This window comes from Aspergillus saccharolyticus, assembly GCF_003184585.1.
Source record: "Aspergillus saccharolyticus JOP 1030-1 unplaced genomic scaffold BP01scaffold_71, whole genome shotgun sequence".
NCBI classification, from domain to species: domain Eukaryota; kingdom Fungi; phylum Ascomycota; class Eurotiomycetes; order Eurotiales; family Aspergillaceae; genus Aspergillus; species Aspergillus saccharolyticus.
The window spans coordinates 71,653-90,929 of NW_020290681.1; the positions used below are offsets into that span (position 1 = coordinate 71,653).

Genomic DNA, 19,277 nt, shown 5'->3' on the forward strand with positions numbered 1-19,277 from the left:
TTACTTGGTGCCTTGAGCAATGCTATCTTGTCAGTGTGTGAAGCTGAGACGATCTTGGCAGACATATTCCGAGTTCGACTGAGATGAAGACTGATCATGATGACTTATTCTCCCGTGTAGAGAACGTGTAATTGAAAGAGCTAGACCAACGGGCTCTCAAACATGGTATCACGCTTTAATTCGCTCAAGTATACATCCATATATCCCAAAACGCGCCGACTGCTGACAGCCTCCCCTCGCCCAAGCCCTGTATCATTGAGCAAAGCCCTTCGGAACGGGGCTCTTTAACCCTCGATTTACCCGCAGATATCGTTCTACCCACATCTCCATGCGCTCCAGTACGTTGGCATCCCCGCGCTTTCCACTGGGATCGATCCCATCCCGACACCAGATACTCCAGGCACCCATCTCCCGTGCCATCAAGACATCCGTCCCCAAACGATCGCCTACAACCGCGATCTCGTCGGCGCGCGCCACTACCCCACGTTCCTGGAACCACGCTAACACCTGCGCCCCGCAGAATGGTTTCTTAGCCGTCCCCGGCGGCAACCGATACACGGGAATTTTGAGGTCCCCCAGCTGTGTCTCGAGGTGGTGGACTTCGTCATCATAGCGTGGGTGGCTCCCGGCGCGGTTCGAGACAATCAGGACCGAGTTTGGGGATGCGGTCAGGTTGAAGGGGGATGTCGAGGATGTGCGCAGCGCGGTGAGCTTGGCAACGATTTCCGGCGGAAAGGTCGTAGTCCGGGCGGGACAGAGGGTGTTGTCTTTATCAAGAACCAGGGCGCGAATCTGCGGGGATTTTTCAAGGGTGCTTGTGGTGCTTGTGGTGCTTGTGGGCGTTGCTAAGGCTTCGGAGATGGCGGGGCCGATTTGTTCGGGGAGGTGGGTAAATGTTGGGACAGTAAGGTGAGGGAGGAAGTTGGCGGGATTACTGAGAAGGGTTGATACGGCGAGGTTGAAGGCGCGAAGATTGGTGTTTGGAGGATTCATCTTTCGGGCTTCTCTTGATGTGGTTGGTGATCTTGGGAATAGAGAGAGAGCTAGCTGTGGAAGCTATGTAGCTGGATGGAGAGCTTTAGTGGAGGGAATCAGTCCGGAGGGAGGGTGACCTGGGCCGGTTTAGTTGTACAGCTGATTTGTAGACGAAAAGAACAAGCATAAGTTTGTTCTGCGATTGTATACTGGTATTAGCTATTATGTTGCAATAGCATTGAGTACCTATACCCAGTTACAAAAGAGAAAATGTTCAGTGCGCACACAAGTTGATGCGTGGATAAAATCCTCCTCTCTACTCCAATCCTGGCCCGAGCCCGCAGAGCCGCAAAACTCTCCGCTGCCGAATCAATCGGATTGGGACTCTCCCGGTCAAACATCGCCAGGTCTGTCCTTTGCATCCAACAAACTTCCCCCCACCCCATTGTCGCAGGACGATTCTTCTTTCATCCCTACCTTCCACCTTCATTTTCACCGGCAACCCCGTCCAGTGCACCTTCTTTCCCCTCTCCCTCCTATTTCCGACCCGACTTCACAATGGGCAAGTTGACCAGCACGATCGGTATTCCGATCAAGCTCCTGAACGAGGCGCAGGTGGGAATTTCCTTCTCGAATACCCGTGATTCCTTGATCCAGATCCTCTCTGAGCTAACCCTATGTCTAGGGCCATGTTGTCACCCTCGAAATCACGTCCGGTGTCGTGTACCGCGGAAAACTTCTGGAGGGTGCGTCGTCTTCCGAACTCCCGATCCTCGTTTTGCTCCCTCCCTTCGCTACAATCAACACGAAAGACATCGTCGCTGACTTGATCCGAACTAGCTGAGGATAACATGAATGTTCAACTCAAGGATATCACGGTTACTGCTCGCGACGGTCGCGTGTCACACTTGGACCAGGTCTACATCCGCGGCAGCCATGTTAAGTTCTTCATTGTGCCGGATATGTTGAGGTTGGTCCTCTCTCTCTCTCTCTCTCTCTCTCTGCGTGGATCTGTTCCTGCGATCGTGACTCGGTTCTAATTTCATGACAGAAACGCGCCCATGTTCCGTTCGCGAGGCCAGCGCGGCCGCGGTGTCGGTCTGGCTCGTGGTAAGGCTACTGTGCAAAGAGCTCGCGGCCAGCGGCGAGGCTGAATAGGGATGGGTTCTGGCGATGATGGGGAGTGGATAATCATTAACTTGGTCGGCGTTTGTCTTTTCTGCTATGGCTGTGCAACCTTGGATCTGGGTCGATTGGGGCGATTCTCGTGAATCGAATAAATATCAAACAAAATCGAATGACGATTGGCCCTAATTTTGCGAAAACTGTAAATCTAGTTCTATATTATGAATATGTCGAGTATACACGTTCTGCAGGGAAAGGATTTGGGGTTCGTAGGAGAAGCAGCCTACGCTTCTATTCGATCACGAGCTACCCACGTACATAGAAGTACGGACAACACCAACTAATTGTACCGTTCGGAACAGGACATTCATACAATCGCTCGTAAAGTCTTTCATCCTCGTCCATGGATTACAGGTAAGAGGTGCCAGAGAGAATACGAAGGATGGCGACCGACCAATTTTCCGCACTGTCCCCTCCCGTCATTTCTACTCTCCCTCCGCTCTCTCTCCCCGCACCCGCGCACTATCAATTTCATTCAGTATCACCGGCTGTGTTGCCTCCCTTCTATAATCTTCCCAGAATCACTCTAAATAGATCAAGAACAAAAACCTCTCAATCTTCATTATGAGCCCCGACAACCCCAATACAACGACCGCAACTAGAATCCGCAATCCGCGCCGCCTCCTCATCCTTTCGCCCAGCTCGCAGTCCACGACTATCATCCCTCCCCTCCTTCACACCCTCACCGGCGCACCTGTCACCGAGCCACCCTCCACAACGACTACACCCACCCCTACAACGGCCCTCTCCTCTACCGCAACTCTCGTGGGCTCCTCCGCATCCTCAACCGCAACCGCAGTCGCGACGACAAGCTCGCCGACAATCACTGCTACGAGTTTTGCCGGTTACACAACCCATTCGCCCCTCTCTATAAACAACCGCTACTACACGGCCGAGATCCCAGTTTGGGTCGACGAGATCCCTCTTACAGCAGTTCCATCATCATCATCACCATCACTGTCGACACCCACCGCCCACCTTGCCCCATCCCCCGCGCAATGGAAAGCCGAATTTTCCGGCGCCGATGCCCGGGTCGTTCGCGACGCCATCGGAGCGGTGATAATTTGCGTCTCCAACCCGGTTGATCGCCAGCCTTCGTCGTTATTGCCCACGGGTCTCACGGACCTTCCATCATCATCACTATCGTCAATAGCCGCGGGCACTACAAGTACCACTACGCGGGAGCCGGCCGAGGATCGCCCGGATGTTCGGTCCCTGAAGGAGTTTATCCACGCGATTGGAGCGGTTCGGGGATTGATTGAAGAGGAGAGAGGGGGAGTGGGAGTCGGGGAGGTGCCAGGCCTGTTGGTCCTGGTTGAGCAGCGGGAGAACATGCCACCTTCTGTTTCATCATCCCCATCACCATCATCATTTTCCTCTTCCGCTACTGCTGTCGCTGGCAAAATCAAAACGAGGGGAAGTGCCGGATTGGATGGACTCGATGATCTGGATGATGATTTGAATGTTGAGATTGACGAGCCGTTCTCCGTGGGGTGGTGGGAGGATCAACTGTGTGAGATGGGCTTGATGGGATGGGAGGTTGTGCGGTGGTGTCCGAATGGGGCGGAGGATGAGGGGAGGAACCGATATGGAGGTTTGTTCCCCCTTTCTGGAACTATTCCCTTCTTCTATTCTGTATGCATTGGCCCTGAATTCTGGGGATCTGCGCTGACGTTTGGGGAAACCTTGGATTTTATCTAGAACTGCAAGGCATGCGCCGGGTCAAGGAAGTACTGGAGACACATGATTGGAGTGCATCGGAAGACGCTGGGGGAATGGGTACGGAGTTCGATGACGACGATGACCTGGAAAGACAACTGTTGGGAGTGGGTGAGGAGGGAGAGGCCGGGTTTGATGTCGAGGTAAATGAGCTGGAGCGCGAGATGGTTGGTCTGCGGACGGCGATCGAGCGTGGAAGCGACGATTATTTTGTCGAGGAAGATGAAGCGGACGAGGAACTGCGAGTGGATGCGGTGGAGGCGCTGCTGCGGCGGATGCGAGCTATCAAAGGTGACATTTCCTCGTTTTCGCTAGCCAAGATGCGACATTCCTGGCTAATCGGATGATCAGATATGAGCGACGGGTTACCCGAAACGGAACGGAAGCGGTTCGCTGCCAAAGCGGTCCGTGATATCATGAAGCAACTATAGCAAGCACGTATCCGGAGCATATATATGAGATGATGTGACCCACATTTTCTACATACTACTACATATGATATCTGACGATGAAAACTCTTCTTTTCATGAAGAACACCCCACCGCAGAACCTCGATTCCTCATTCATACACCGACCGTTTTACCACAGCACCGCACGGCACAGCACAGCCACGTGTGGCCACAGCCCTGGTCCGGAGCAGAAGCTGGGAGATATGGTAACCCTACGCCCGAATCTCAAGCTATGTTCTTGGCTAAATCCCACCCCCACCGCCTTTTATGTCTTTTTCAACGCCTTGCGTCTCTGAGCGATCATATGCGTGTAAAGGATATACGAGCCTATCCCGGATTAGCTTTAAACCGTAAAACCACTCTCAACCTACACCACCCAAACGGGAAAAACCTGGCAAAACCGGAATGTGAATGGGACGTGACATACCGGGGACATAAATGCCCAATACCACGACCAAGAACCACCAATACGCGGCACTCAGCTCCGCCGCCGGGCCCAGCGCCTTGACCACCATCACGCACTCGCTGCTAATGCCAAGCGGATACAGCACGTAGAAGGTGTTGTACCGCAGCCACGCCCACCACGCCGGCACCCCGACACCAGAGACCTGCAGCACAAAGAAACCATAGCGGATACATTCGGTCACGCCCCATGCGCTCAGGCAGCCCAGGAAGGCGTAGTCGCCGGTCTGGGGCGTGGCGGTGATGGTGCGGACGTTGCCGACGATCCGACCCTGGAACAAGTACATGATCCCCCAGACAAGCAGAATGCGACTGGCCACCTGCATCGCGGTCGTGGCGACGGGGGCTCGCACGAGGCCCACCAGGCTGTGCAGGATTTCCAGCAGGGCCAGCGACTGCGTGATGAGGAGGAGCGGATAGACTTGGTTGAAGATCATGGGGAGCGGAGTGCCGTTCGCGAGGAGGGAGAGACCATGGAGGGTGCAGGTGGCCCAGAGGGAGAAGCTGAGGCCGTTGTAGAGAATGAGGTAGAGTTTTGTGAGTGGGGAGGCAGGCTTCGATGGTTTGCTGGAGGTGGCCCCTGTTCGGGGCTTGGGATTCGTGCCAGAAGACATGGTCTCTCTTGTTTCCTTTTCCCCTCTTTGCTTTCGATTTTCGTTTTCCTTTTAGGGAAGGGGGGAGGAAATCCCAATTTGGTGAGGCCGATTGGGCGTTACTCCGGGAACTTTGGAGGTCAGATTGGAGAGGCGGTTTGCGATTTATACAGGGAAGAGAGACGCAGAAATCAATCCTTATCGTTGAGGGCAGGTTGCGTTAGCCTTTAGACTAATTGCAGTTTTGACGGCTGGGCAGGTTGGGTGACCGGGGTTTTGAGCCAAAGTGCACTGAAGTCGGACAAGGAATTGACTAGGATGGCACCTTGTGGACGAGGATAATTGGAGTTGAATCTGTTGGGAGCGTTGAGCCGAGGCTGTATTAGGTAATCCGATCAGCTCTCTCCGCGTCTCCCCACAGAGGAGAGACCTGACCAACTGGCATTCAACGATTTATTTGCAAATCGACCAGGCGAGCGCAGTGCTTGATGCGATGCAGGATCTGCTGCAAGCAAGAAAATCTCTCTCTATGCGCTTACGACTATGGACAACTCTACGGTAACACAGTGATAATATCTTGTAAGCTGCAATTGTTCTTTATAATCTGGAAACAATAGGATACTAAGCATCAAGCGAGAGAGGCACAACTTTTCGCGGCCCGCCTCCTCGCTGGTCTCATCTTCTGGAATCATAACTTAAAACAAATTCTTATAACAGACACTCAGACATACTCGCTGGAATAAAGGACTGTGAATGCATCCCGCAGTCTTGCGATGGGTGGACTAGCCTCCAGCATCAGTCGCAACTCGGCTGCATTCGTCATCCGCTGCTAAACAGTTCGTGACCGTACAATATCATAACATTCGTGATCCTCATCATCGCTATTGCAAATATTGTGCGAGCAAGGTATACCACTGAGAAGGGAATGGTGGGATAAACGCAAGGCAAATGCTTTAGGCTAGAACCGCCAGAAGCGGTACTCATTCTCCCCTGGTCGGGAAAACATAAACAAAGAAAAGAAAAAGCATCATGATGACAACGGCGGAAAAGTACGAACGAACAGAGGCGATGCAATCGCTAATTGCTGTGCTGAGAGTCTCATAATCATCAATGCCGGCATTTATCATCGTCGTATCGTGTCTTCCGTTATTTTCAAGGCCGTAACACGTCACCTAATTCGCGCGGATTACGAGTCTTGAAACAAATTTGTTGGACAAACAGTCGAAGTCGTTGCGGTTGAATTTGGTATTAGATCGGCCACGCAGATAGCTCTCTATTTGGGACATTAGTCAATCAATCAGATGAAGGAGCGCAGGAGAGATGTACCATATTGAGTCACGTGTTGGCGGACTTCAGTCATCGTGGTACAGACATCAGGATTCGAGTGCAGCAGGTGGTGATGTTTTGTGGTTTCCCAGTCCGTGAAAGCGGGAAGCTTCTGCGAAATAGCCTGGAACAGGCCAACAATGACGCCAACAGGAGTAGTCTCCATATCATTGCAGAACTTCTCCACAGCGGCAGGTTCCTAACCGAGGTCAGTCTTGTTGCTTCATCCAGGGCGGAAAAATCCGAACAACTCACCGGAGTGCGGTAGTGACAATCAAACTGCATTTCCTCCCAGACCGCCAGAAGGATTGAGGCCAGGATGAAGATGGTGGGCCAGTTCTTCAACTTGTCACCGCTGTAGACGCTGGAGTAGAGGCTCGACAACTCTTCTAACACATCCTTCTGCAATTCTCGCCACATGTTCGCCATGGCACACTTAATCTGAAAGTTAATCATGACCGGCGCCATGGTCTTGCCCTTAAACTTCGATGTTGTGGAGTCAATCTTTCCAGGCATGCACTGCTCCTCACCCAGGCCTTCCACCATGGTCACATGAAGCGTCAGGTTGTAAGCAATGATAAGCTTCAAGGCCTTGCGAATGACTGGGAGCTTTGTGCGGTAGTAGTAGCGGAAAGCAGTCTTCAGCATCTGTGTCAGGAAAGGTGTGCCCTCGAAGTAGTCGTCAACAAACTTCTCAAAGGTACCGTTGCCGTCAATGTGGCGATCCAGATATTCGGAGAGCATCGCATGGGAGATACCCTCCATGCCAGCGGACAATTTGGCAGTCTCAACCTCGAACTGGGTAGGCTCCCGGTGCATGGCCTCAACCCAGTCAACGCTGAAGCATTGTTCGTCACGCACATACACTTCGCGTGCGTTGATTGGAAGAATTTGGCCATATCCGTGAGTGATAAAGAGCGTCGTCTCATGTTCCGAGAAACCCTTGATGTTTCCAACTGAGAACCCAAGAGAGATGTGGCGTTCATAGTCCGCTTTCCAGTCCTTCATGAAATAGCCAATCTCCTTAATGTCAATGCGAGTGCACGGAACTTGCCACAAGCGAGCATGTGATGGTTGGCAGCCAGCACAAGGCTCACCCTTGTCGCACTATTAATCAGGTTAGCAAGTGCAATCAGGGTCATTCGTTTCAGCAACGATAACTTACAGTTTTCTTGAGGAACTTGCAACGTAGGCAAGCTCTCAACTTCCGTATCTCGCTGGCCTGTTTCCGCTGATCAGGCTTGAGTGGACCCTTGCGCTTGCCAATGCGCTTCTCGGTGGTTTCTGGCTTGCCATTCTGCGTTTGCTTCCGAACCTTGGTCTCCGCTGTCTTTGCAGCGATTGGGCTCTTGCGAGAAGGCTTTCTACTCGGAGGCGAAGCAGAAGACTGCGACGCGGCAGACCGCGGGGAGGTTGGCTTCTTGGCAGTCACTGGAACGGGTCGTACGATGTTCACAGGGCTGACTGCCGTGGGGGATACTGAGCCGTGCGAAGTGTGATCGTAGGATACGCGCCGGGTCAGGCTGTTGTTGAAAGCCGCATCGAAGTTGGTGTCAGATCCGGGTGAATTGATGGGGTTGGTGATCTCCACGAAACTGCCATAAGACGTCGAGTATGAGGATTCCGACAGGCTCCTATCGTGTAATGTCTGCGTGGGATTGATGAAGAATTGATCCGGATAGGTGAACTCATGCGGACGCCGAGTCTCAATGGTATTCCAACCATTGTCGCTACTTGAGCTGGTGAGAGAACGGACTTCCAGATAAGTGTCAGTCGGTGAGCTGCTCTCAATCAGGTTGTGCGGCGCAGCATAGGAGGTCAGATCCGGGAGACCGTGAGGGGCCGTGAAACTCATGAGGTCGGTTTGGAAGTCCTGATAAGGAAAAGGCATCATCTCCACTGGTGCGGACAAGGGCAAGTAGGGCCCATCCAACAGGCTCGTGCTCATGTGGTCATGGGCTGGGGGCATCAGATCCACGGGCGAAGAGTGGAGGGGCATGCCATAGCTGGCAGTAGTGTACTGAGGGGCGGAGGATGCCTCCTCTTGAGTGTACTGAAGGTGGGGTTGCAAATGCTGCCCGTGGAATTGCCAGTCCACGATCAGGTTAGGGTCTTGGATTACCGACTGCTCAAAAGTGTGACCGCTGGTTTGTAAGGGCGAGATGTCTCGCGATCCATCTGGCCGTTGGGAGGACTGGGGATCCACTGCCAGAGGCCATGACTGCGACTGGAGATAGTTCCTTGAGTCATAGTCTAGGCCAATGAAGCCGTCACTGGATAAATCGACATTGGACATCGTGACAAGTGAAACTATTTACCAAGGTAGACAAGTAGTAAAGGAAAGGAGGGCATCAAACCAATTTCGTTAAGCAAAGGAGAGGTTGGAGAGAGAGAAGAAGGAAAAACAAGAAAAGGGAAAGGAAAAGGAAAAGGAGGAGAATGAGGTGACAAGAGATCGAGTGATGGACGGATAGACAAGTGGTGTCGATTATCTGGAGGGTTGGGAAATGAGGAGGAGGGGGAAGGATGAATGGATGGAGAAAGCAAGAACACACAGATACTTTAGATAGTAGAGACACACAAGAGAGGAGACACATACACGACACGCACGCACGCACGCACAAACAGTTGCGGGTGGTACAAAAAACAAATAAGAAGGAAAAAGAAGGCGAAGAAGAAGAAGAGGAAGAAGAAGAAAAGTGGATGATGGGATGCAACAGGAGATGGGCGAGAGCAGCCTTAGGAAGAGAAAAGCCCAGAATCGGAATCCGGGGGATGCAAAAGACAACCAAGTAAGTGTGAGCGCCAGACAAAAAGAACCCGAGAGCAGGCGGGCGGGCGGGCGGATACTGTAGCATGAGGCCATGGCTTTTAGAGAATTTAGAGAATTTAGAGAGAAATTACTTGGAATGGTCTAGTGAGATTCACCAGACTACTCAGAAGGGACTAGGAAAGGTGGGGAGGGGATGGAAAAGAAGCAGTGAAGCACACACACAACAAAGCAGCGGTGAGGCGCCAAAGTGCAAGCAAGAGAGTTGCAACGAGTTTGCGTCGGCCGGAGAATACGCTAGGGAGTGCTGGGAAGGAGGGCTTCATCCCCAACCCGGTTTAGTCGAGGGTAATTACCACGCCCCTCTCCTGCTTGCTCCAACATCCCCCCATGACCCTCTCTTTCTCTCCCTCTCTCTCTCTCTCGCTCTCGCCCTCTCTTCGCCTTTTGCTTCTTCCAAATTGCATTGTATCTTATTGCTCTCAGTTCAAAGAAGCATGCCGGCTACCATGACCCTGAAGGGGTCTAGGTCTACACCGTCGTCACCCACTCTATAGTAACCTAACTTAGTACTAGTCTAATACTGCACGTACTCCTCTTGTCACTTACAGTAGTCTCTTCCTAGTCCCATCTGGCGCTTCCACTGAGACCTTCCCTGATTAACAAGAACCAGAAGAGTAAATCCCGGTTGAATTCGGTTCGGCATCACCGTAGATTCGCCAGATTGACGAGTCTCATTCATATCATCGGGAATGGTCTCTGGGCAAGCGAAACCTTCCTTGACTTTCAACGACACACATGAAAGGATATGGGACGCTAGTCTCAGTGACGGTGGAAAGCAGTATTGTACTAGTTGAATACAGACCTGCATCGGCTGCATCGTATTATGTTGGCGCACCACTTCCGGCAAAAATCACCAGTGACTTGCTTTGCCCACCGGACGATTGGTTATGTACCAGGTAGCACTACCGATCAACTGAGCAGAGAACTACTACCTACGATCAACCACCACCACCATATCACAACTATGAGTTCCACCTTGACCTCCTTTGAATGGGTGCCGGACTGTCCTTGATGGTTCGCTTCACACGGTATTTGGTAGACTATGGCGGCTCAAAACCGACCACGGTACGAGACGGAATTTTCCGTTGGCAAGACACGGGAGCAACATTCGGGCCAGGGAGATCAGTGGGAACCGGCCAGATCGGTTGGGAGGGGCTTCTATTGACTACTAAGGCAACACGATTAGTTATTGGCATAACTAATGGGGCAGCTCCGATCTGCCCGGTCGTGGCAATATTCGGATGGGCCGTTGTTCGGAATGAAATGGCCCCGCAGCCACTGACCTACTCGTAGGTCAGCAAGTACTACAGAAGGAGGTCTTTCACTCATCACTCTACTGTGAGGATAGGGCACAAAGCACTTTCCGCTGTTCAACTCAGCCACCTGTGCGGATGTATTCTCCCTCGATGACATTTTCCATTGCATATGGTACAACCGCTACCACCTCCATAATACTCTTCCTACTGCCGGAGCTGGTATGTACCGGTAGTTCCATACTTGGCCCATATCCGGCCTTGTCTTAGTATGTACTGTACGTATACGTACGTTAGTACTCGCCTGACTAGGTAAGGTAGGTAGATCCTGGGTATCAACCAATAGTACGCGGTACCTAGTATCCCGCTGTCCTGCTCATTCAATGGTGCACACATCACGATATTGACCCTGTTGCCAACAAGGTGGCTGACTGTACATGAGCACCAATCATCACGGCCAATTAATAGAAACCTTGTTCTCAGCAGCGGCTCGAGAATTCTGGGTATGTGGGCATGGAAGAGGAAGAGAAGCCTTGTCTGCATTGGTCCCGGATGAGGATGATGAAAGACGACGGTATGAGGGCAGATCATGGAATATTCGGTCTTCATCGGAGTCATTGCAAGCTTTGAGATATACTGTGAACAACGCTGGGCACATGTGGTCCTGCGCTGTGTTGGTACAATTTTTGTACTGTACATCTGTGCTGTCAGAGTACGCAATTGTCCATCGTCGTCTGCTGCCTTCGGCCCATTTCGTTTTAGATTTTACCAAGAATCAAGGAAGGGATATCCATAACCGCCAAACTTAATGGCTCAATCATCGCAAGTCAAAGCCCCATTATGACAGGTCTAAATGGAGTCCCAACCACTTGCAAGGCCGGGACACTATCAACACCAGCATCTTTCATGGGACCGTGTTTCGCGAAGTTAAAACGATGTTGGCTGAAGCCCCGAGGGACTAGCTTGGAAGTATGGTGTATTTCAAACTACCGGTAGGCCTACCGGTAGGCCTACAAGGTCTCTCTCCCTATGGCAGCTGGAACCGAGAGTCAGGCATGAGGAAACGCTCTGCATAGGCAAGTATGACTGAAGACAAGGCCCGGGGCTCCACACCCGAGGATGTTCGACAAATTGAGATGGAAGTTACGAAACAATCAGTCTCTGCAGTTTGACTTGCAGTTTGCCACGCCAGCGGATTCACGCAACGATATTTCCAGCACATTGTCATTTTGGCGGCCAGCAATTTGATCGGGACGCCGGTTGACGACTATGGCGCTTGCAAGAAAGGCATCCATTGAAGTTTTATTATTAGTAGCACATCCACAGCTCTAGCTCCAACTTGTACGGAGTATGGTGTACTCTACTACTCTTCAAAGGCTAGATCCAGCATGGCGACAACGGATCTTCCTGGTCAGATGGTCAGTGCTTGAGGCCTAAAGTTATCGGTCAAAGTCGAGACAGCAGCGATCGATTAAGTTTAAGTTTTGACTGGGTCGACTCTTGTCCTTACGAGAAGTATAGATAGATATCTCGCATTCTTTGTTGGTGCCGACAAAATTGCTTGTCAGCTTCCCCTCCCCCCCTCCACGCCTCGAAGATGGGGGGGCCCAATCGCGGGTGCAACTGTGAGCCTCCCAGGGAGGGATCGGATAAGATGTTCAAATCAATCCTTGTATTGTGTTAGACAGAAGTGATTGCCGGCAGGGGATGGATTTAGCTAGGATTAAGAATCAGGCCGGAATGTTCGCTAGCCTGTCTGGGCCAACCAAGGGACGAAGATCTATTCCATATCCGTGACGACTGGAGGGCAAGAACAAAAAGAATAGCGCTGAGCGGAACGTGTCAGTGACTCAGTAGTCACTTTAACCACGAGACTACTAATTAGTAATCCATATAGGTGCGATACACAGCCTCTTTCAAGTGAAGGAAAGTATGGATACTAGAGGACCGCAAGTACTCAGGTACTCTGTGAGTCTGTAATGGAAGTATGTACTCTACATAAGTCATATTCGTTCTCAAAGTTGAAGTTGGATGGGCAGCGGCCAAAACAAGGAAGAATTGCGCACTTGGCTTGTTCCCTCACCTCGACAAAACTGGGGCCGGAGGGGTCAATCTCGAAGGGCCACCCCACCACCACCTGACCAAGCAAGAACAATGAACTTCGTGGATGGCGATAACAGAGATTATCCATTGACATGGGGAGAGAACAATCCAGTGCCATCCCCAGCTAAATCAATTTTTTTTCTCAGTTTGCTCAAACAAAGGATTACCTAGAAACCATTTAGAACAGTTCATATAAACTCTCAATCGGTTCGATCTACTAGGATCTCATGCCGATCGTGATCGCAGCCTCAGGGAGACAGCGGCGCAAAGTTCGTTTCACTGCTTCCACTGCTTCCAACCAAACACCGAAGACGAGAAACACGCAGAACCTCACCATCAAGCCTAAGTATCCGAATAGCAGACCTTTACCTCCTGTGTCTTCTTCGACTACTACTCCTGTTGCTGCTACGGCAGTCACTACTGACTCACAATCATCGCCAAAACACCACGACAAGATGTGTGAACCACAAGTGCAACCCGGTGTGCCCGGTCTGTTCACCACGCCGCCTTTGCTCTTGGATGCCTTGGTCACAGAGACCTCCGAGGCTCAGGCCGAGACGGTCAGCAAATGTCTGCCATTCTTGAAGGGGACTCACAGCACCCAGAATGGCCCCTTCAATCGATTTGGCGTGCCCGCCCTCATGAGGGATGAGCATGTAGCCTATTTGTTTGATTCCTTAGAAGACTATCCGGAAGGTTTCGTTGCCATGGACGCCAGCCGGCCATGGTTGGTCTACTGGGCATTGGCAGCCTTGAGCCTCCTGCGTGAGGATACTAGTAAAGTTCGTGAACGGTGAGTCAAATGCTCGTGCTGTTTATTGTCAATTCGATTGTGGGCTTGTGTTCGATGTTGCAGCATCAGAATGAAACACGGCCGATTCTGGGGCCGGCCAAATGCTCAATAGACTCAACGCTCACTGAGACTCATGGTCCTTCCCTAGGGTTATCAATACATTCATGTCTATGCAAAATCCAGCAGGGGGCTTTGGAGGTGGCCATGGCCAATTGTCCCACTGCGCTTCCAGCTATGCTGCTGTGCTTTCCCTTGCGATGATCGGAGGCGAAGAAGCATACAGCTTGATCGACAGGGAGAAAATGTGCGTCGTCGAGCTGACGCCCGATTTTGGCCTTGGATGTGTGCTAACTTCGACCCAGGTGGAGATGGCTGGGGAGGTTGAAGCAGCCTGATGGGGGCTTCGGAGTCTGCGAAGGTGGGGAGGAAGATGTGCGGTAAAATACCCTGGGCCTAGCGCTCCTCTTTCTCCTGCAGGCCTGTATTGTTACTGACTGCCAACTCAGCGGCGCTTACTGCGCGATGGTCATCATTTCACTACTCGATTTGCCACTGGTTTTACCCCCGGAAGCTGAAGCCAGGCACCATGGTCTGGAGACGTTCGATAGTGGTCTCTCCGCGTACCTGTCTCGATGTCTGTGCTTTCCTACTTGAGCTCTTTGCACTAGACTGACCCCGGACCGTAGGTCAAACCTTTGAAGGTGGCATTTCCGGGAGCCCCGGGTCTGAGGCACATGGCGCTTATGCATTCTGTGCTTTGGCGTGTCTGTGCATCCTAGGCCAACCCGAGGTGACTGTGGCAAGGTACATCGACGTTTGCTTCCTCTCCTTCTTACCTAATTGCTGCTAATAGTCTTAGGTGCATGGATATCCCTTTACTACTGTCCTGGCTCTCCGCTCGACAGTATGCCCCTGAAGGAGGATTCTCAGGTAGAACCAATAAGCTGGTAGACGGATGCTACAGCCACTGGGTCGGGTCGTGCTGGCCATTGATTCAATCCGCGCTCGACGGAGCTCAGCCAGCTGAAGGGCCTAAGCAGAGCTCTGTAGGCAACCTCTACAGCCGAGAAGGCTTGACGAGATACATCCTTGGGTGTTGCCAGGCCAAGTTTGGAGGTCTTCGTGATAAGCCTGGAAAGTACGATTCATCTCAACAATCAAGGATGACATTGCCTCTGCTGACTAGAATACGTCTAGACATGTCGATTCATATCATACCTGCTACACCCTCGCGGGTCTAAGCACTACTCAGCACCACCACTATCATACAACCTGCAGTGTCTCCACCAAGGATGATTTCGCGTCGGCGTTCTCGTGGCAATACACTTCGACGATTGCCTCAGATGGCGAGCCGGGAGATGCAAACGTGTTCGACGAGACTGATAGGGTCGCCGCTCTTCATCCGCTCTACGTAATTCCCCATGCAGCTGCGGAGAGCATGCGTCTGTGGTGTGAGAGGCAACCTACATGGGCCTAAAATGCGATGGTCAGCACGGAGCTTGGAAGAATCCTTTGTGTAGTTTGACGGGGAAAGCCAGCGAGACATGGTGTCAGATAGGGGGGCGACCCTGACTTGTACAGTATAACATACGTAAGCATAAACTTGGTGTTAAGGAATCTGTGTGACCCCTGGCTTGAATGGAGCGTCAGTAGCAGGACGTGCCCTTCAGCAAACCAAGCGGGATGGCAGACAAGAATGCAACGGCAGTCGAAGATGACTGAGGTAGCACGAACTGTTCTGTTCGCTTTGATCTGGACTCGAGCTTCGTCTCCGTACCACCTGAGCCGCCTGAGAGTCTTCTGTTTTCTTTGTGCCTATAGTGCGATTGATGCCATTCTAGCTTTCCCGGGTACCTTCCAACCCCAGCCGATCCTCTACCCCTCCATTACTCATCATCTCCATTGCATGTAGGAGTCTCTTTCCTCCTTCCACTTCCCCTGGCTCTTTTACCGTTTGAGCATCAGCAAGGGGAACGACAAGGAAAACTCCAGGGGCTCGAACTTGCGGAGGCGCAGAGATCCCTCGGAGATGCAACTCAAACGGAGCAAAATATTCTTCACACGTGGGTCGCTGAATTGCAACTCCAGAAGCAGTCCGCGGTCGACTTACACCATGCACAGACAGACATGCTGCAGCCCGTCTATCCGTCATATCAAAGGAGGGGAAGAAAGGAGGGGGGGAAGAAGGAGGGTGGCCAAGGTCAGTTAGATGTGAATTCCCCGTGGTGGCGCTTGATAAGAAGGAACCTGCTCATGTTACTCTGCAAGGTTGACCTCACTCTTCTCTGACTGCCCCTTCTTTGCCCCTCGTGTCAAAGTGGCATGGATTCCCTCCCTCCTTCCCCTCCCCCCAAGCCCCGCCGCACAAAGCGTCATTGCCAACTCATCAGTGCATCCGCAATGCTTGCCTGTCAGTCAACGGCTCCACGAAGGAGGATGCGGGCTGGGCCAATCCGCGACTGCTCTGCTGACCGGCCAATCTACGGAGTAGGATCTGATCCGGAAATCATTCACGCAAAAGTTGATACATCAAAAATGGTGTGTGTTCCCTGACTCCATTTGTCGTCTTCAATCCCACTCCACTGGGCGCGGGGATTCAATCTTGTCTGAATATCAAGCTTACTCTGGATTGGCTCCGAGAGAGCGGTCAACTACACTAAGCGGGCTACGGAATTCGGATGGCTTACCGAGTCTTGGATGATCGTGATCGTCTGCTGGTATTGACCCGAGTGAGAAGATGAGGGCAAAGGGGGCCCGCTATTCAGTCCAATCAACAGTCAAATCGATTTTCTTCCAGCCAGCGATCATCCCCTCTTTCCCTCCTACTATTGTACAATGGAATCACGGATTCCTTCTGGGCGTTCTATGCCAGGATTCATCTGCGCGACATGAAACCCTTGTTCTGAGGCATCATGCTGCATTAGCCGGATTCCTCCACACCTCCTTTCTCGTGGTTTCTATTTTGCCATTTTTCTGGTTCCTTCGTCGATACCCTGCTCAACATGGCTACAACTGTGGCTTCAAGATGCGAGGCATGAGGGACTATCACTCCTACCGGGGAACGAAATGCAGGTTCTGGAAAGGAGAAGAGGTACCCTGAGCGGGAAAGCAGGGAAATATTACGGTGAAACTTAAGTTGAAGGAGGAGAAAGAGCCGCGCTTACTACTACATGGACCCCTCCAGGTATGCCCAGAAAAGCCGGTCCATATTCTGCAGCAGAATGGAAGAAGGCCGAGACGATTGATCTGCTCGGACGCTCAGATTCTCTGAACAACATGTCAATGGTAGCCGCCTAGGTTGGCGGCGAATTAAACGGTGACCGATGGGCCAGACGTCCTGGGATTTGTTTTCACTTCGGTCCACTGGTGAAAAGTCATGCCAGCACATCGACGCTTGCCATATTCTGTTCTCCGAGCAAAGCGGCGACGAGACGGACAAAGCTAGTGTGAAGTCTAGGACAATTTTCACAGGCATTGTATTCGTCTGTTCCTCGTCCCCTCGGTCAACGGGGTAGAGATTGGTCAACTTGAACCATCCGCAAGTCACTGCATCCGATCATAATCTACTCTCTTTTGATCTTCCGGGTCCTTTTTTCCCATTCTGATTTTGATGTTTTTTTCTCTGAGCAGGATTTCTGATTTTCTGCTTCTATTTTTTGCCTCCTTCATATCCATTATAGCCGTTCTTTGATGGGAAGTTTTCTGGTTCCTCTTCTGGGAAAAGGTTCTGAGATAATAATAACGATGATTAAAAGCTTTGAGGGCTGCTCGAGATGCCCCACTCCTTTCTTTCACGCGCATACCTGGGCGGTCATGAAGGATATCCCTCCGGCTCGCATTTCTTTTTCCCCTGCTGCCCTCCGTCAGTGCAGACACGCTGTGTTTGTCTCATTCCTGGGTGCTAGTTCTGATTTCTCTTACGGCTTCCTGTCTTTGGTCTGAGTTGGTGTCTCTCTTCATTTCGCTGGGCCTTACTCGACCCAAGACTCTCGCACCTGGTGACAGGCCCTCGTTGCTGGCTATTGTAAGACATAGCAAGTCACATTGGCCGTTCGATAAAGACCCCGATCATTGGGCATCAACAAACATCCTCTACATAGGCTCGTCTCGATGCCATCGGTGTGACCGCCAGGATCTTGTGCAGTATCAATCGACCTGGGGCAGCGAATTACCGAATCAATACTGGAAAACTGAGCCATACGACCTATTGGGCCTTGATAGGTTTCCGCGATGTACTATATTCTCTATCTTGCAAGTATGTAGATATTTCGTTTGCAATTCGTCGAATGGATTTCGCCCGATCCAATTGTACCCTTTGTGATTGGGTCCGAAGGGCCACCGCTTCGATTGACCCTCGCTGTGTTGCCCAGGCTGCTGCTGTGGTCCTTTTGCCTCCCTGGAGCACTACTGCTATGCACGTCATGGAGTGACAGAGGTCCGGCAGACCGTGGCAGTGAGGCCTGTGTTCTCATTCATCAGCTATGATTTGCTCTTCTCGGAAACCCAAGGGTGGGCAGGGACTCTGATTATAGCTCAGCGTTTCCATGTTGCAATAACATCCAATAACCATGTGTACAGGTCTCTGCCGACGGCGCCGCTGGCCGGAACCTCTCTACGAATCATACAGCGGCGCTACCGGGTATACGTGCATTGTCCGAGTCAACAACCGCGAGTACCAGACGGATGCGGTTTATGAATCGGACACCCTGGCTCGGGAAAATGCAGCGATGCGGGCATACCTGATTTGCCGCAACTTCTCCGTCAACGACGGCATGTACCCTGCCGGGCACGACCACGGCGGTGTCATCCAGGGCATTCCGGTCGCCATTGGCACGGGGCGGAAGGCACGTTACGGGGTGGACGACACCGACACCTCAACCAGTGAGGAAAGTCGAAGCAGTGGCGGCAGCAGCAGCCCGGAGAGCTATGGAGGGGGGCGAATCGATTGCGACCGACAATCAGTGATGGGCCTGCCTCGAGCGTTAGCATTCAGTCGGTAGGCTGCTTCTAGAGGGAGGGGGGAAAAGGCTAGACGTATCGCGCACACACTGGCTGTGCCGAAACATGGCTGGTCTTTGACCTACAAGAATGATTCGATGGGCAAGAAGAAAAGATTGACTTAGGTTTCTGATGACGATATGAATTATGACATGAACCCCGGATATCCGATAGATCGAAGTGCTTCAATTTATTTCTTCTTTTTCCGTTTTTGTTCTTGCTTTTGTTTTTGGGCTCCTTCTGAAGGGAATTTGGCTTGTTGGCAAAGGCGGGGACGTTGGATGTTATAGTTGTTTGTCGGCAGAACCACCGGATGCCAGATGGATGGAATATGTATGTACTCCGTAAGTTTTGGAGGGGGTTGCATGAGGTGATGGCCAGCGGGGTCTATTTTGGAAGGTGGCGGTGTACATTGTCCAAATGTATGCGAATAACTGATGTCTCCCGAATTGAACGTGCGCTCGATGCTAAAGCTAGTATTTACTGTACGTATTCTGTACTCTGTACATAGAAGGATGGTGTGTGTTAGCCCCATCTCCAGCTATCTGTCGGTTCGGGTTCGAGATGATTCAACCCTACAGTCAGCTC

General features: G+C 51.7%; 9 protein-coding genes across 9 annotated transcripts; 5 read left to right on the forward strand and 4 right to left on the reverse strand.

Moving 5' to 3' along the window:
- Positions 1 to 252: 252 nt before the first annotated feature.
- Positions 253 to 1,066, reverse strand: BP01DRAFT_351520 (phosphatidylglycerophosphatase; the record flags this gene model as incomplete). Its single annotated transcript, XM_025573842.1, has 1 exon — positions 253 to 1,066. Exon 1 carries the CDS (start codon positions 991 to 993, stop codon positions 253 to 255), a length of 741 nt encoding a protein of 246 aa, XP_025426354.1. The 5' UTR covers positions 994 to 1,066.
- Positions 1,067 to 1,359: 293 nt separating this feature from the next.
- On the forward strand, positions 1,360 to 2,334 carry BP01DRAFT_361333 (putative small nuclear ribonucleoprotein SmD3). The gene is made up of 4 exons (XM_025576123.1): positions 1,360 to 1,590; positions 1,661 to 1,721; positions 1,816 to 1,945; positions 2,027 to 2,334. Exons 1-4 carry the CDS (start codon positions 1,534 to 1,536, stop codon positions 2,127 to 2,129), a joined length of 351 nt encoding a protein of 116 aa, XP_025426355.1. The 5' UTR covers positions 1,360 to 1,533; the 3' UTR covers positions 2,130 to 2,334.
- A 311-nt stretch (positions 2,335 to 2,645) lies between these two features.
- BP01DRAFT_395941 (adaptin-binding domain-containing protein) lies at positions 2,646 to 4,804 on the forward strand. The gene is made up of 3 exons (XM_025578436.1): positions 2,646 to 3,754; positions 3,862 to 4,170; positions 4,231 to 4,804. The coding sequence occupies exons 1-3, from the start codon at positions 2,725 to 2,727 to the stop codon at positions 4,308 to 4,310; spliced, it is 1,419 nt and encodes a 472-aa protein (XP_025426356.1). The 5' UTR covers positions 2,646 to 2,724; the 3' UTR covers positions 4,311 to 4,804.
- Positions 4,350 to 5,702, reverse strand: BP01DRAFT_361336 (protein tyrosine phosphatase-like domain-containing protein). The gene is made up of 2 exons (XM_025576124.1): positions 4,756 to 5,702; positions 4,350 to 4,655 (listed from the first exon to the last, which is right to left on the reverse strand). Exons 1-2 carry the CDS (start codon positions 5,402 to 5,404, stop codon positions 4,594 to 4,596), a joined length of 711 nt encoding a protein of 236 aa, XP_025426357.1. The 5' UTR covers positions 5,405 to 5,702; the 3' UTR covers positions 4,350 to 4,593.
- Positions 5,703 to 6,461: 759 nt separating this feature from the next.
- Positions 6,462 to 9,101, reverse strand: BP01DRAFT_222185 (Zn(II)2Cys6 transcription factor domain-containing protein). Its single transcript, XM_025571151.1, has 4 exons — positions 7,875 to 9,101; positions 6,965 to 7,816; positions 6,710 to 6,908; positions 6,462 to 6,656 (listed from the first exon to the last, which is right to left on the reverse strand). The coding sequence occupies exons 1-4, from the start codon at positions 9,003 to 9,005 to the stop codon at positions 6,556 to 6,558; spliced, it is 2,283 nt and encodes a 760-aa protein (XP_025426358.1). The 5' UTR covers positions 9,006 to 9,101; the 3' UTR covers positions 6,462 to 6,555.
- On the reverse strand, positions 8,788 to 9,718 carry BP01DRAFT_222207 (uncharacterized protein). Its single transcript, XM_025571152.1, has one exon. The coding sequence runs from the start codon at positions 9,565 to 9,567 to the stop codon at positions 9,061 to 9,063; it is 507 nt and encodes a 168-aa protein (XP_025426359.1). The 5' UTR covers positions 9,568 to 9,718; the 3' UTR covers positions 8,788 to 9,060.
- A 3,069-nt stretch (positions 9,719 to 12,787) lies between these two features.
- Positions 12,788 to 15,568, forward strand: BP01DRAFT_361340 (CAAX farnesyltransferase subunit beta RAM1). The gene is made up of 7 exons (XM_025576125.1): positions 12,788 to 13,691; positions 13,840 to 13,995; positions 14,054 to 14,128; positions 14,198 to 14,325; positions 14,378 to 14,495; positions 14,551 to 14,829; positions 14,889 to 15,568. The coding sequence occupies exons 1-7, from the start codon at positions 13,126 to 13,128 to the stop codon at positions 15,166 to 15,168; spliced, it is 1,602 nt and encodes a 533-aa protein (XP_025426360.1). The 5' UTR covers positions 12,788 to 13,125; the 3' UTR covers positions 15,169 to 15,568.
- A 574-nt stretch (positions 15,569 to 16,142) lies between these two features.
- Positions 16,143 to 16,824, forward strand: BP01DRAFT_222375 (uncharacterized protein). Its single transcript, XM_025571153.1, has 2 exons — positions 16,143 to 16,229; positions 16,332 to 16,824. Exon 2 carries the CDS (start codon positions 16,429 to 16,431, stop codon positions 16,789 to 16,791), a length of 363 nt encoding a protein of 120 aa, XP_025426361.1. The 5' UTR covers positions 16,143 to 16,229; positions 16,332 to 16,428; the 3' UTR covers positions 16,792 to 16,824.
- A 1,092-nt stretch (positions 16,825 to 17,916) lies between these two features.
- Positions 17,917 to 19,009, forward strand: BP01DRAFT_361344 (uncharacterized protein). Its single transcript, XM_025576126.1, has one exon. It carries the CDS (start codon positions 18,260 to 18,262, stop codon positions 18,689 to 18,691), a length of 432 nt encoding a protein of 143 aa, XP_025426362.1. The 5' UTR covers positions 17,917 to 18,259; the 3' UTR covers positions 18,692 to 19,009.
- The last annotated feature ends 268 nt before the right edge of the window (positions 19,010 to 19,277 follow it).

Coding starts and splice junctions, on each gene's coding strand:
- BP01DRAFT_361333 (XM_025576123.1), top strand. CDS start 1,534: ATGGGCAAGTTGACCAGCACGATCGGTATTCCGATCAAGCTCCTGAAC. Junction 1,591..1,660: donor AGCTCCTGAACGAGGCGCAG/GTGGGAATTTCC, acceptor CCCTATGTCTAG/GGCCATGTTGTCACCCTCGA. Junction 1,722..1,815: donor CCGCGGAAAACTTCTGGAGG/GTGCGTCGTCTT, acceptor GATCCGAACTAG/CTGAGGATAACATGAATGTT.
- BP01DRAFT_395941 (XM_025578436.1), top strand. CDS start 2,725: ATGAGCCCCGACAACCCCAATACAACGACCGCAACTAGAATCCGCAAT. Junction 3,755..3,861: donor GGGGAGGAACCGATATGGAG/GTTTGTTCCCCC, acceptor GATTTTATCTAG/AACTGCAAGGCATGCGCCGG. Junction 4,171..4,230: donor GCGGATGCGAGCTATCAAAG/GTGACATTTCCT, acceptor TCGGATGATCAG/ATATGAGCGACGGGTTACCC.
- BP01DRAFT_361336 (XM_025576124.1), bottom strand. CDS start 5,404: ATGTCTTCTGGCACGAATCCCAAGCCCCGAACAGGGGCCACCTCCAGC. Junction 4,656..4,755: donor ATTGGGCATTTATGTCCCCG/GTATGTCACGTC, acceptor AATCCGGGATAG/GCTCGTATATCCTTTACACG.
- BP01DRAFT_222185 (XM_025571151.1), bottom strand. CDS start 9,005: ATGTCCAATGTCGATTTATCCAGTGACGGCTTCATTGGCCTAGACTAT. Junction 7,817..7,874: donor GCAAGTTCCTCAAGAAAACT/GTAAGTTATCGT, acceptor CCTGATTAATAG/TGCGACAAGGGTGAGCCTTG. Junction 6,909..6,964: donor ATTGTCACTACCGCACTCCG/GTGAGTTGTTCG, acceptor GACCTCGGTTAG/GAACCTGCCGCTGTGGAGAA.
- BP01DRAFT_222207 (XM_025571152.1), bottom strand. CDS start 9,567: ATGCTACAGTATCCGCCCGCCCGCCCGCCTGCTCTCGGGTTCTTTTTG.
- BP01DRAFT_361340 (XM_025576125.1), top strand. CDS start 13,126: ATGCCGATCGTGATCGCAGCCTCAGGGAGACAGCGGCGCAAAGTTCGT. Junction 13,692..13,839: donor ACTAGTAAAGTTCGTGAACG/GTGAGTCAAATG, acceptor GTCCTTCCCTAG/GGTTATCAATACATTCATGT. Junction 14,830..14,888: donor CTTCGTGATAAGCCTGGAAA/GTACGATTCATC, acceptor GAATACGTCTAG/ACATGTCGATTCATATCATA.
- BP01DRAFT_222375 (XM_025571153.1), top strand. CDS start 16,429: ATGAGGGCAAAGGGGGCCCGCTATTCAGTCCAATCAACAGTCAAATCG.
- BP01DRAFT_361344 (XM_025576126.1), top strand. CDS start 18,260: ATGTGTACAGGTCTCTGCCGACGGCGCCGCTGGCCGGAACCTCTCTAC.